The 13734-nt window shown below is 30.3% G+C and overlaps 2 protein-coding genes across 2 annotated transcripts; both read left to right on the top strand.

Moving 5' to 3' along the window:
• Nucleotides 1-1278: 1278 nt before the first annotated feature.
• On the top strand, nt 1279-2195 carry LOC124927927 (early nodulin-93-like). Its single transcript, XM_047468435.1, has 4 exons — nt 1279-1482; nt 1585-1646; nt 1720-1795; nt 1866-2195. The coding sequence occupies exons 1-4, from the start codon at nt 1389-1391 to the stop codon at nt 1943-1945; spliced, it is 312 nt and encodes a 103-aa protein (XP_047324391.1). The 5' UTR covers nt 1279-1388; the 3' UTR covers nt 1946-2195.
• A 5966-nt stretch (nt 2196-8161) lies between these two features.
• LOC124927494 (uncharacterized protein At1g15400-like) lies at nt 8162-8726 on the top strand. The gene has a single exon (XM_047467911.1). It carries the CDS (start codon nt 8232-8234, stop codon nt 8556-8558), a length of 327 nt encoding a protein of 108 aa, XP_047323867.1. The 5' UTR covers nt 8162-8231; the 3' UTR covers nt 8559-8726.
• Nucleotides 8727-13734: the final 5008 nt, after the last annotated feature.

Below are 13734 nucleotides of genomic sequence, written 5' to 3'. Positions count from 1 at the left end.
TATTTATTATTATTTTTTTATATATATTTTTATGTTTTTTTCCTTTCTTAAACTTATTTTCATTTAATTAATATTATAATATATTTTCTTTTAAATTAAATCATTATTTTATTACCACTTTATTTAAATTTATTATAAAACTCAACTAACTTTCTCATTTTTTAGTTTATTATATTATATATATTAATTATTTGTTTTATTAAACTTAATTAATTTTTAATTTTTTAATTTATTATATTAAATTTATTTGTTTTTTTTTTCAATGATTAAACTGATAAACCGATCAAACTGAACCGATGTTTACCCGTCAACCGACTAATGAAGATTTTGACAGATCAACACCAACAATTAGGATAATTTTTTTTTTTTGAAAAAACCGATCAAATAGAATAAAATTATAAAACTATTTAAATAAAAGAAAATTTGATATTTTATTTAATAAATATAATAATTTGATTGATATAAAAAACGTTATAATTGAGTTTTGAATAAAATCTTCGAATAACCCATATGAAAAATATGAAAAAGCCCTTACGTTTGTTGTTAGATGGAACATGTTAAGGGTGTGTGCAACCAAAATTACATGCATATTAATTAATTAATTATATGATTTTGAGTTAAAAAGAGGGTGGTTAGTCCTAATTAATTCCCTTTCCCTCCTCTGGTTTGGGATACATGATTTAATTTACCCATGGTTTTTCACCATGCACCTTGTTTTACATATCATTCTATTATCAAACCAAACCCTAAACCAAAAACCATTGGCTTCATCATCTCTCTCACCAGTCACCACCACCCACAGCCTGACCACTGAGTACTGACTACTGACACACATACACCGACAAACCTTTTTTCAATTACAGCATTTCTTTTTAAAAGAAAAAAGAAGTGGATAAAAAGAAGGGCCCATTGTTTTCTCATATATATCTATTAGTATAATACTACTGTATATTCACTCTTAACTTTAGCCTGTGGTTAATTGGTGAAAATTAGAAACCAAGGACGGATCGAGAACCAACGTTAGATCGGTCCTCCACGTGATCATCATCAACCAAACAATCCGCTCCCGGTTTACTTTTCCTTCCAAGAGCTAGATACCTGGTTTTGGCCAAAATGTAGTACTTTCTTTTATTACTTTTTTATTATCTTGTACCATGGTTTAATTATTTTCTAGCTCTTCTTTCTTTTCCTTTAAAAAATAAATTAAATTAAGATCAAATGGTCTGATTGTCCTCCAAACCAACAGCCCTTTCCTTATATATACAACGTAAATCCAGCCACTTCTTCATCAAAAACAATTCCCCACACTTTTCTTACTTTCTTTCTTTCTTTCTTTCTTCTTGGTTTAAGCTTATAAATTATCCAAAAACTAGACTTGAGACTTTGAGATGGAGGAGAATCATGAGGCTCAGTCTCCACTTGAAAGAAGCAACTTGGCTTCTCTAGACCAGAGGCTAGCAATGGCAAAACGTTGCTCTCATGGTCATTATTATAATCTATTTTAATAAATCATTTCAATAATTGGATTTTGAAACCCATCACAATATTGATTATTCATGTCATGATTCATTTGCATGCTTACAGAGGGTGTTCTTGCTGGAGCTAAAGCAGCTATGGTCGCCTCTGTTGCTACTGCCATTCCAACTGTGAGTCAGCCATCTCCATATCCATATCGATATCCATCTCGATCTGTACTAATTATAACAAATATGCATGCAGATGGCCAGTGTTAGGATGCTGCCTTGGGCAAGGGCTAATCTTAATCCAACTGCTCAAGCTCTCATCATCTCCACAGGTAACATTGATTGATTGATTACATTATTATATTGATGATCAAGTCTTTAATTTGACATATATATATGCAGTGGCTGGGGCTGCATATTTCATAGTAGCTGATAAGACGGTTCTGGCTTCAGCTAGGAGGAACTCCTTCAAGAAAAATTAGCTTGCCGGCGCCGGCACCGGAAATATCCCATACTATATATAAATAAATAATAGGATGGGATTTATTATCACTTCAAGAAACTATTTTCTCTGTTGTTTATTGTTCTTGTCTAGTTTCAATGTATTAGAAAAAAAAAAGGGGGGGAGGGGGGGAGGGGGGGGGGGGGGGGAGCTCTTGGGGTATGGGTGACTTGTTTGTTATGAATTATGTCTCTAGCTATTGAGCTCCATATATAATAATATATATATTAATGGGAATCATATTATATTATATAATAAAATAATTAAGTTAATGATATTAAATATATTATTTAAAAGATTTTATATTTTAAAGTTACTATTCACCTAATGCTCTAAAGTATATTTGACACTTTAGTCAATTTGGTAGTCAAAGATTGTATTATGTCACATCCTCTTCTAATTAAAATAATTAGTCTCCCAAAATTAAGTACAAACATAACTAATTATCTGCAATATAATTTAACCAAAATTAAAAAGTTCTTCCACGATAAACTTGTAAATTAATTACTTTGTCTTAATTCTCCAACTATTTAAATTATATATAAAATCTGTAATGAAATGAAATTGCTTTAACGGATGAGTTAAGAGAAAGAGTTTTTTTTAGGTGAGTTATAATTTGGACTGTTTTTTTTTTATATTTATTTGAAAATGTGGAATCTTCCGGAATAGAAAAAAAATGTAATGATTTTAGGAGATTAGATTTTTTATTTTTTATAAAAAACTTAAAATGTATTAATATATATAAATAAAATAGAAAATAATAATTTAAAATATAAGGTATCTATATATATAATAATGCTTAATTTAATATATTAAATTATATACTTCAATATATTATATTAAGTTTATTATATAATATGAATAATATATAAGGATATAATAGCCAAAAATATATTTATTCAGATATTAGTTTTAGATATTATCAAATCAATTGAAATATTGAATATTTAAATTTTAGATGTTCCTGTTTGTTAATTTAATTTTTTATCTTTTAATATTTAAGTCATCAAGTACTTAAAATTCAGTATATTGAGATCTTAACTTTAAGTTTTATCAAGCAGAGTATATTAACTGGGTAATTTGATCAAATGACCCTCAAAAGAGGGTCATTCTTAAAAATAACTTCAAAAATTTCAATTTTTATATTTAACCTTTTTTTTAAAATTTGGACACTTTTACTAACCTTTTTTTTTTTTTTTACTTCCTCTTCCTTTTTCTTTTCCCCCTATTTCACACTTTCCTTTCTCTCTTCCCCGCGACCCACTCTACCCTTGATGATCGCCGACTCTCCCGACTATCCGACGATCGCCAAGCCGGATGCTTCCCACTCGAGCCTAACTATCCGACGATCGCCAAGCCCCCGCGAACCCGTCTCCCCGACGTTCGCCCATCGCATTCAGGTTAGTTCGACTGCTCCTCCCTCTCTTTGCATGTTGAGTATGAAAGGTTTTAGGGTTTTAGGGTTTTAGGCTTTAGGCTTTAGGCTTTAGTGAGTTCTATAGTTTTAGTTTGAAATGCTGTGAGATCTGAGAAATGTATAGTTTTTGCATATTCTGAATGATTTGTGAATATTTTCCGGTGGTACGCAATTCAATTGCGTGGGGCATGGGGGTGGTGCGTGAGAGTGGGCCGTGGGTGGGGCGTGGGTGGGGCGTGGGTGGGGCGTGGGCTTGGGCGTGTGTGGGGCGTGGGTGGGTCGTGGAGCGTGGGCTTGGGCGTGGGTGGGGCGTAGATTCAATTGCAATTCAATTGAGTACCATGCAATATGTAAAACTAATTTAATAATATTATTAATAAGCGGAGATAGCTTGGTTGGGAGATCGTCAGATTGAAGATTTGAAGGTCAGGTGTTTGATCCACCTTCACCGCAAAAGTTTTTTTTTCTATTGGAAAATTTAAACAGAGTGATGATATATATAAGCATTGAAATGATTTGATATGTATAAATTATTCTTTCAAAAGGGTTGTGTGTGCAATTTGATTTAAATTGGATTTTGTCAATTTATGTTTTGATACCATCTCATATATTATTCTCTTACTTATCTATGACTAATGTAGGTCATATTGATCAACAAATGCCAACTTTCAATACCATTTGACAAATCACAGAATATATGAGTAATTAAGGGTTCTTGTCAGCCATCATACGCATAACATATTTATGAATGTTGATGTATGTGATTGCTTTCAATTTTGGGTCATACCAAACATGCTATTTAAATATGTAAAACATCTAGTCAAGAAAATAGGGAATAAATAAAACAGATGGTTAAGGGGTTTATATCTAATACCAACATATATAATGTCAACAATTCTTACAGGACAAAGCAAAAGCCGCAAAGAGTTTTTGTGTTCTTATCAAGGCCCATAGTTAGCCTCTTAATTTCTCCAGCTTGAGAGAACAACTCATAAACTTGCTCTTCGGTGGTGTAAAATGACATGTTCCCAACATAAAGAGTAGTAGACGTTTGTAGTGCCTCATCAAATTCTTCTTGAGTTCCTGAAAATTTCCTATCTCGATATGCCGATAGTTTGCTAAGATCCTAACCAACAAAAAATATAAGTGGAAAATTAATACCACAAAAGTCGTACCTTAAGCATACGAAATAACTAATAATACAGAGGAAATAAAGTAGCATTAGCTACACATATGAAATGAGCATAGAAAACAACATAACATCAGTCTTACATGCCCATATATGTTACAGCTTCCAAATATATCAATTCTCGAATAAATGACAAAATCCAATTTAAATCAAATTGCACACACAACCCTTTTGAAAAAATAATTCATACATATCAAAATCATTTCAAAGCTTATATATATCATCACTCTATTTAAAATTTCCAATAGAAAAAAAACTTTTGCCGTAAGGTAGATCAAACACATGACCTTCAAATCTTCAGTCTGACGCTCTCCCAACTGAGCTATCTCCGCTTATTAATAAACTTGTTAAATTAGTTTTACATATTGCGTGGTACGCAATTGAATTGCAATTGAATCCACGCCCCCACCCACGCCCAAGCCCACGCTCCACGCCCCACCCATGCCTAAGCCCACGCCCCACCCACGCCCAAGCCCACGACCCACGCCCCACTCCCACGACCCACTCAATTGTGTACCCACGCAATTCAATTGCGTATCACCGGAAAATATTCACAAATCATTCAGAATATGCAAAAACTATACATTTCTCAAATCTCACAGTATTTCAAACCAAAATTATAGAACTCACTAAAGCCTAAAGCCTAAAACCCTAAACACTAAAACCTTTCATACTCAACATGCAAAGAGAGGGAGGAGCAGTCGAACTAACCTAAATGCGATGGGCGAACGTCGGGGAGACGGGCTCACGGGGGCTTGGCGATCGTCGGGTAGTCAGGCTCGAGTGGGAAGCGTCCGGCTTGGCGATCGTCGGGTAGTCGGGGGAGTCGACGATCGTCGAGGGAGTGGGTCGCAGGAGAAGAGAGAAATGAAAGTGTGAAATGGGGGGAAAAGGAAAAAGAAGAGAAAGAAAAAAAAGGTTAGTAAGGGTAAAAGTGTCCAAAATTTTTAAAAAATGTTAAATATAAAAATTGAAATTTTTGAGGTTAATTTTGGGAATGACATCAAATTTCCCTATTAAATAATTAAGATCAAATTTTAAATATATATAAAAAATTATTTTTGTTTAATAAAAGTTCTGTAATTGGTCTAGTACGTTTTTTAAGTTGAAAGGTTAGTGTTAGGATGAAGGTTCCATTCCTGTCAAATTTTTTTTCTTTAATTAGAATTACATATTTTGTATGAATAAAAAAAATTGAGATTTACCAGAATAAAACACAGGCTTCTAGGGGCAAGATAATCATGAAGAAAATGCTTTGTTTAGCCAGAGAAATAGGTTGATAAGTAGATATATAGAGACATCAAGATTGAACTAATTAAGGCCAAAACTCCAAAAGTAAATATGCCTAAAAACATCAAACTTGTTGATGATGTTTGATCTCATCAACACAATAAACATTTGATTGAAAATGTCTAGAATTTATAAGAAGATAAAATCTTATCATATTATTACATGGGCAATTATATATTATTATTAGTCTTAGATTTGGTCTAATTTTCAAAATGCACTATTGCTTTATGCCTGATCAGTTTGGTGCTAAATTAACCTCTCTTTTCTTTCTATTTTAGGTTTAGTTGGGGGAGATATTATAATAGAATAAATAGTAACAAACTCTCCCAAGTTTTTTCAATTATCATCTCAGTTGGCTGCTTATGAATGGCATCCTTGATCAGTCCAAATGATTCCACTATGTCAAGGCTTATCAAACTTGTTTCTCTCTCATTTTCTTTTTATTTTTTATTTGTGTTAGTGACATACAGTTAATACCCACCGAAAGTTAGTATATTTGTTTGTCTTATTTCGTTATTGCAAAATCATCATGACCAACAAACTGAAGAATTTGGGTTAATTATTATGAAGATCTAAGGTCATTCATTACTGATCTCTCATGGCGATCGAATAAAATATATAAATCGATCAAGAAGACCTTCTGTAGGGTGATTATTGTTTAGAACTATTAATACGCACCAAAGGAGGAGGAGATGTTTTTGACCCATACGGAAGAAGAATCAATGAGAAAGAAAATCAAAAGTAGGTATTGTAACATAATTTTTCATTTTTCTAATTGAATCCCATTTGTTTGGACTTTCTTTTTTTATACCAGGAATTCATATCTAATATATAATTAAACTGAGAGTTACATCTTAAAAAATATATATATATATAACGGTATTGAAAAAATCTTTATAAAATATTTTAAATCGTAGTTAAAATTATTCTATCACCGGTAAGTAACTAAAAAAATATTTCAAATTATATGTTTTTGTTTTACATAATAATAATAATAATAATAATAATAATAATAATAATAAAGATCAGTTCTTCTAAGGCCTCTGAGAAATGGGCTTTTTGAATTTTACTTGGATTTTTTTCTCAAAAACTCTTGTTTGATCCAAACTAAGAAAATAGTATTTAATAATTATTTTTAATAATTTTAATAGATAAAAGATTACTTTGTGATAAATTTGTTTTAGAATAAAAACTTAAAAAAAATTCAATAACCACTCCATCAAATAAGTTCCAAAACTTAAAAATTGAGATCCTACTATTTTACCTCATTTGTTGTTAAGAGGGTATGTGTATCAAACGATCCATATAAACGGTTGATAATATTATTTGAATTAATAAAAATTGAGACAGTTATACAATATACCAACAAAAAAACGCAACATACTTATCTATATATATATATATATAATTATGATACTTAATTTTTAAAGTGTCCGGATTGCCGGGTCGAGAGCTGTGGTTAATTTGGATATATGTGAGAGTAATGAATACTTAGGTCGGATTGTGGGTTGACCTGCCCATAAATTTTAAACGGTTAAAAATAAAATTAAAAATGCTATAGGTATGGTTCGAACTTGCAACCTAAAAAAAACAAATACAACATTTTAACCAAATTGACTAATAACACTTTATATTTTAAATTCAACCCAAAATTTGATAAACGCGTGACATTTTAACAATATAAGTTCAACTTTTTAATTAACTAATATATATATATATATATATATATATATATATATATATATATATATATATAATGATGCTTAATTTTTAAAGTGTCCGGATTGTCGGGTCGATAGCTGTGGTTAATTTGAATATATGTGAGAGTAAATGGATACTTGGGTCGGATTGTGGGTTGACCCGCCCATAAAAATTTTACCGTAATATTTTTTTCACGATTTTTTATATTATTATTTGCACGAGATATATACTAATTATCTTAATAATATATGTTTTTTATAAGATAAATTTATCTCTATGATTAAAAACGAAAATATATATAATGTATATATATAAAAGGAAGGAAATTAAGAAAAAGAACATAATTAGAAGTATAGATGTCAATAAAAAAAAAAAAAAAAAAAAAAAAAAAAAAAAAAAAAAAGTAAAAATTCAATTGGTTAAATGGGACCATTTTTAATAAGTAAAAAATAAATAACTTCCTTAATTTCCTCAAGATAAGATTGTTTTCTACTGAGGTTTAAATAAGAGAGAAGGAGAGTCGCACAAATCTTAATTTTGTGCTATAATTTCATCCTCATTCTTTTATCTTGTCGTCTTCCACTCCCCCCTTCATATTTACATACATGGGTTTACAAATGGATCTCTTTTCACAACAAACCCTAGCTAAGTCTAGAGAGAGAAAGAGACATGGATGGATTACAGAGATCTGAAATATCATTTAGGAGGCAAGGATCGTCAGGTTTGGTCTGGGATGACAGGTTCTTGTCAGGCGAACTGAAACAAGAAACAGATAATCCTGATCAAGACAAGAAGCTGCAGCAGCAGGGGCCAGAATCTGAAGAACCTAAACCCATACATATAAAACAACAGACCTATCGAACCGTTAAAGATGTTAGCCCAACAATTGATCCTCCTTCACCTAAGGTTTCTACCTGCGGTTTCTGTTCTATCTTTACAAAACCCAACCAGAAACATAACAGATCATCAGCAATAGCCAAACGTAAGTTCAAGTAATTTTAATTATCTCTTATATGTTTGTGTTGTGTTTCTAAGGTTTTCTGTCGGTGACCATTATATTTATTATTGTATATGTAACATTAATTTGTTGTACTTCCGGGCAAGTGTACATGGACTGGATTTTTTTGGTTTTCAAAATTAAATATTCAGTCTTTAGATGCAATAGTATGAGAATTGTTCTCAGATCAAATTCTGGGTGTGTATAAATGAGGTCGATGATCAGAATTATTTGGTGAAAACTATGAATTTTGATCCTTAAATCATTAAAGTTCCAGTCTTTATTTAGATGCATTTGTCATGAGAATTGTTCTGAGATCAGTATCTGAGTGTGTAGAATTGAGGAGTTTATCCTTAAATCATTGGAATCAGGACTCTGCTATTTTTGTTTGTCTGATTGATCATGTCAGTAATTTCAATTATCCATTTAATTACAAAACAAAAAAATGTAACATAATGGTGAAAACTAATACAGAATCCTAAGAAATCAATAATTGAGTAGTAGGTATATGTAATAATATTGAAATAGATGATGGAAATGATTTATATTGACAAAAACAAGCCATAACTACTCAACCGTTCACCAACTCGAATGATGGTGTATTGAGTCAGAGTGTGCCCACTTCATTTCCTACTCTTAATTCCTTATATTAATCCATGTCTTATCAATAATATAATCTCAAGTGTCACGATGACATCATTCCCGTGTCACTTTCATTTGGTCCTCGGACTAATCCCATCTTTAAGAAGTGTTTGTCGGGGTGGTGTAATCGTGTTATTTTTTTAAAAATTGTTGTGACTTGCATTTTTGTTCGTTTTAAACTTTGTTTTTGAGGATTTGACATTAAATTTATCAAAATGTGCTTCATATTACTTATTTTAGTTAAGTTATGTATTGAGTCTTGACCATAGTTATGAGCTCAACAAATTTCACAATTTAATTCTTCATAACTTAATTATATAAAAATTAAAATAAATATTCACAATTTCTCATTTAAATAGAATCAATAAGTGATTTTAAGCTATAAATATACTATATGCATGTAATGACTTTGTTAATGGACAATGGCAAACAGTGTCATGCATTCATTGCAAAAACAAAATTTAGGGTCAAGAACAAAGCATGTAATAATGCTTTGAGTGCAAATTTGGGATTAATTTTATATAATATAAATTTGAGGTCCTTTTCAAATAAGTGGGTGCCTCTTGTGTTGTGTGTCATCTCTATCTACTCTATTATTGTTTTGGTCCCATTCTACCAAATATTCTTCTCATATATAGCTAATCCATTGCCCAATTTCTCTATCTTCTTGTCTTTTTACAATTTTTTGAAAAGTTTGAACTTTTTTTTAGTTATAAGTGGTACTCATAAATAAATGAACATTATTGTGCACATGACATTTTTATTTCATTTGAGAGAAGTAGTTCAACTAGATCATTAATACACATATTTTTTGCATTCAAAGTCAATATTCATAGTTGTTTGAAAAAGAGGTTGTCAATATTTGTAGTTTTAAAGATTTTTTTTCTTGAAAACTTAAAATCAAATTCATTAAGACACGTATCGCCCAACCCCACCCGATAGACTTTCAGCTTTGCTTGTGAGTCTTTCTTGCAAAGTCTCCTTTCAATGATTTTTTAGGCAGGTTTACGAAATTATTATTTATTCAAAGTCTTTCTTGTCTTTAATAAAAATCAGACATTAAAACTAACAATTATTTTTTTATAATTGAACTATTGTAACCTATTATAATTTATAACCTATATGTTATAATAAACTCAGACACTAAATGGTATCCAAGTATTAAAAATTTATTATGTAATAAATTAAATTGATGCTACAAAATATCAGCCAATATCCACAAATAAACATAACCAAGTAGAAAGATACAATATTTTTTTTTGTATTTATTAAATGTTTATGAAGACTGGAATAGGCCCAATTGGTAGAAAAAAAACTCACAACTTTAAAGAGGAGATTCTTTATGGACTAGTGAATTCAGGCAAAATATCCAATATATTTTATATCTAATGTATGTTTCACATTCTATTTTACTTCTGTTACAGACACAGGGTGTGATCAATTGTACTTTGATTAATTAACACAATAGTGTGGTAAATAGTTTCCATTTTTTAAGAAGAAAAAAAATTCAGAAGAGGAGAATTATTTTCTTTTCAACATTCTAGAAAGTGATAAATTTTCAAATGTTGTTGAGAACCATTAATGATCTAACATTTTTATAAATAAATATGAATTCAGAAACTTGAGGGTCTACGGTTGTGCGCCATATATACATAATTATTTTCTAGCCCCTAGGTTAATAGGTTTTGATATATGTAATAGATGTTACATTATCTAAATTTTTGGGCTAATGATTTATTATAATCTCATTATTTGTGTATCAAATAATATAGTCTTCCCGGAATCAATTCCCAAACTAACCTTGTTTTACGTTCAATTTTCCAAACTAACCTATTTTGTTTATTCATTCCCAAACTAACTTACTTTACTATTCAAACTCAGTTTTCTTATTTATTTTTATTTTTTTTAATTTGTTTATATTTAAACTTATTATTATTATTATTATTATATATATATATATATATATATATATATATAAATTAATCTTTTTTTATTAAAATATTTAAATTGTTTTTTTTTTAAATTATATTATTTATATTTTGATGTATATATTTACATTATTATTTATATTTTAAATTATTATTTTTTATAAATATTATAATTATAATTTTAATATATACATTTACATTTCAATTATTATTTATTATATTATAATAAATATTCACGTACAATCCTAATAAATAATTAATAAATACTAATATATTTTAACCAGAATCATATATAATAATTTAATAATTTATAAAATAATTGCAATCATTCATCTCTAAATTATTGATAATTTTACACAAAATAATCTTTGACTACGTTTCGTATAACCTTCTTGGCCACACCTCTCACAAATCATAATGTGATTATCCATGTATAACCTTCTTGACCACATCTCTCACAAATTATAATCTTTCGTAAGTTATTCATCTCAATTCGAATACACTGCCTTTGACTTCGTTAGTTTTCCTCTTTCTCAAAATTTCACTGGGAATAAAATTATCATATTTCTCCCAATTGAGAACGTCCAATATTGATTTTCTTGAACATATCTGAAATCGTTAACACTATATTTTATGTTATGTTTGTTCGTTGATAAATATTTTTTACTTATATTTTTATTATTATTTCTCAGATATTTAATTTTATTATTTTTCAATTTATTTGGTGACACATTGAACGAATGTTTTTTTTATAATGTTTTTGTCATTATATTTAAACCATTTTCGTTTATATAATATATTTTTATAATAAAAATAAAAAGTTATATAAAATAATAATTAAAATTAAATATATATTAAAATATAAAAAATCAAATTTATAAAAAATAATAATTTAAATATAAATAATAAAATTTATAAAAATACTAATTTAAATATTTTAATAAAAATAATAATTTAAATATATATAATAATAAGTTTAAATATAAATAAATTAAAAATAATAAAAATAAATAATAAAACTGAGTTTGAATAGTAAAGTAGGTGTTAGGATCGGGGACGCCCTTGGAGGACCGGGGTTGTTTTCCGGTTTAGGAAGGGTGACCGCTTACAACACACACACTACTTGGTGATAGTCCGGTTAAAGACTAAAACCGTTCTTAGCACTGCACAACCTGTCACAGACTCTTGAACCGGTGTTCAAGGGCGGAAGTGTCTATTTCAGGTTGAAGCAACGTTTGCGACTTTAGATGATGTTTAAGGAGGATATTTAACTAGAGTGAGTGACCGGTTTTGGAAGTATGGTTGGTTTGCGGTTTACGTTAAGACAGCGGGAAATAAAACCGAAATGAAAGAACACAAGACAAGGAAATTTGTTTATGGATGTTCGGAGCAAACCCTCCTACGTCACCCCTTCTTCTCAGGTTATGAGAGGGATCTCCACTAACTCTTTAGAGTTACAATTTACACTTCCGGTCGAGCCCAACTTCGCTACTCGCCGGTTACACCAAACTCACACTTTGATGTAATACAACACAACACAATAATCACACACAAGGATTTCCGGTTTTAGGCAAACCGACTTTAGAATATAGAACTTTATCTCTCTAGAATTGAATGCTTTATGACTTTCACAATTTCAACTACTCAATTTCTCGTATTCACTACTGCATTAAATGAAGACGTTTGATCTTCCTTTTATAGCTGAAAGTAGCTAACGGCTACTTTCTTCTCTCTCTTGCGGATTGGTTGATCATTAGCACGCCTATCTGCAGGAGGATTTCTTGCACGCTTCAACTTCCTCAACACCTGGCATTCATGCAGGTGACTCTGAGCAGATGATGACATAACCGGTTTTCAGATTGATACACGTGTTGAACATCCGCTTCCGGTCGTCAGCATCGGATCACCAAGGCATCATTGCTTTCCTCCCATGCTTCTGATCAGATCCGATCTTCTTTTATCCTTTCGAGACACGTTTCTTCCGTCATAGTACGTCACTCTTGAGATTTGAATCTTCTGACTTTTGATCTGTACTTTCCGGTTTCTGTGTCTTTGTGCATTATGATCCGGTTGAAGTGTATTCTTCTGTTCTTTGCTAACCGGTTGCTTGAGAAAGTGAAGCCGGTTCCTGTGATCATTTGTCTGGATCACTTGAAGCCGGTTTCTTTGATGTAATAGCAGCTGTTTATTGATGCACGATTTCCGGTTCCGGTTTGTTCAGTACCTGCACATGGAGTTTAATTTCTGTTTAGTTTGTCTGGCCGGTTCCAAAATTAATCTACTTAATTTTTTCTATCAATTTCTCCCTTTTTGATTATTTAGAATAAATATTCAAAAATTGTAATGTGTGGCCGGTTTTAAGAAAATTAACTTACTTAATTTTTCTATCAATTTCTCCCTTTTTGATTATTTAGAATAAATATTCAAAAATTGTAATGTGTGGCCGGTTTTAAAGATTTTGTTTGAGAGAAACGTGTTTACAAAACATGTGTTTGATTTTTGATAAGTGTATGTTTTGAAAAATATGAGAGATAGGTGAACTTGTATGTTTTGAAAAACGTAGACAATATGTTTTGAAAAACACAAAAGATAGCAAGAGTGACCA

This window comes from Impatiens glandulifera, chromosome 2, assembly GCF_907164915.1.
Source record: "Impatiens glandulifera chromosome 2, dImpGla2.1, whole genome shotgun sequence".
Taxonomy (NCBI): domain Eukaryota; kingdom Viridiplantae; phylum Streptophyta; class Magnoliopsida; order Ericales; family Balsaminaceae; genus Impatiens; species Impatiens glandulifera.
The sequence above is the reverse complement of the archived record's forward strand: the minus strand, read 5'-3'. Positions and strand labels throughout refer to the sequence as shown.

What these genes read in the sequence shown, in the direction of transcription:
- LOC124927494 (XM_047467911.1), top strand. Translation starts at nt 8,232, where the DNA reads ATGGATGGATTACAGAGATCTGAAATATCATTTAGGAGGCAAGGATCG.
- LOC124927927 (XM_047468435.1), top strand. Translation starts at nt 1,389, where the DNA reads ATGGAGGAGAATCATGAGGCTCAGTCTCCACTTGAAAGAAGCAACTTG. An exon ending in GGCAAAACGTTGCTCTCATG is followed by an intron (nt 1,483 to 1,584) that starts GTCATTATTATA and finishes GCATGCTTACAG; the next exon opens with AGGGTGTTCTTGCTGGAGCT. An exon ending in TTGCTACTGCCATTCCAACT is followed by an intron (nt 1,647 to 1,719) that starts GTGAGTCAGCCA and finishes ATATGCATGCAG; the next exon opens with ATGGCCAGTGTTAGGATGCT.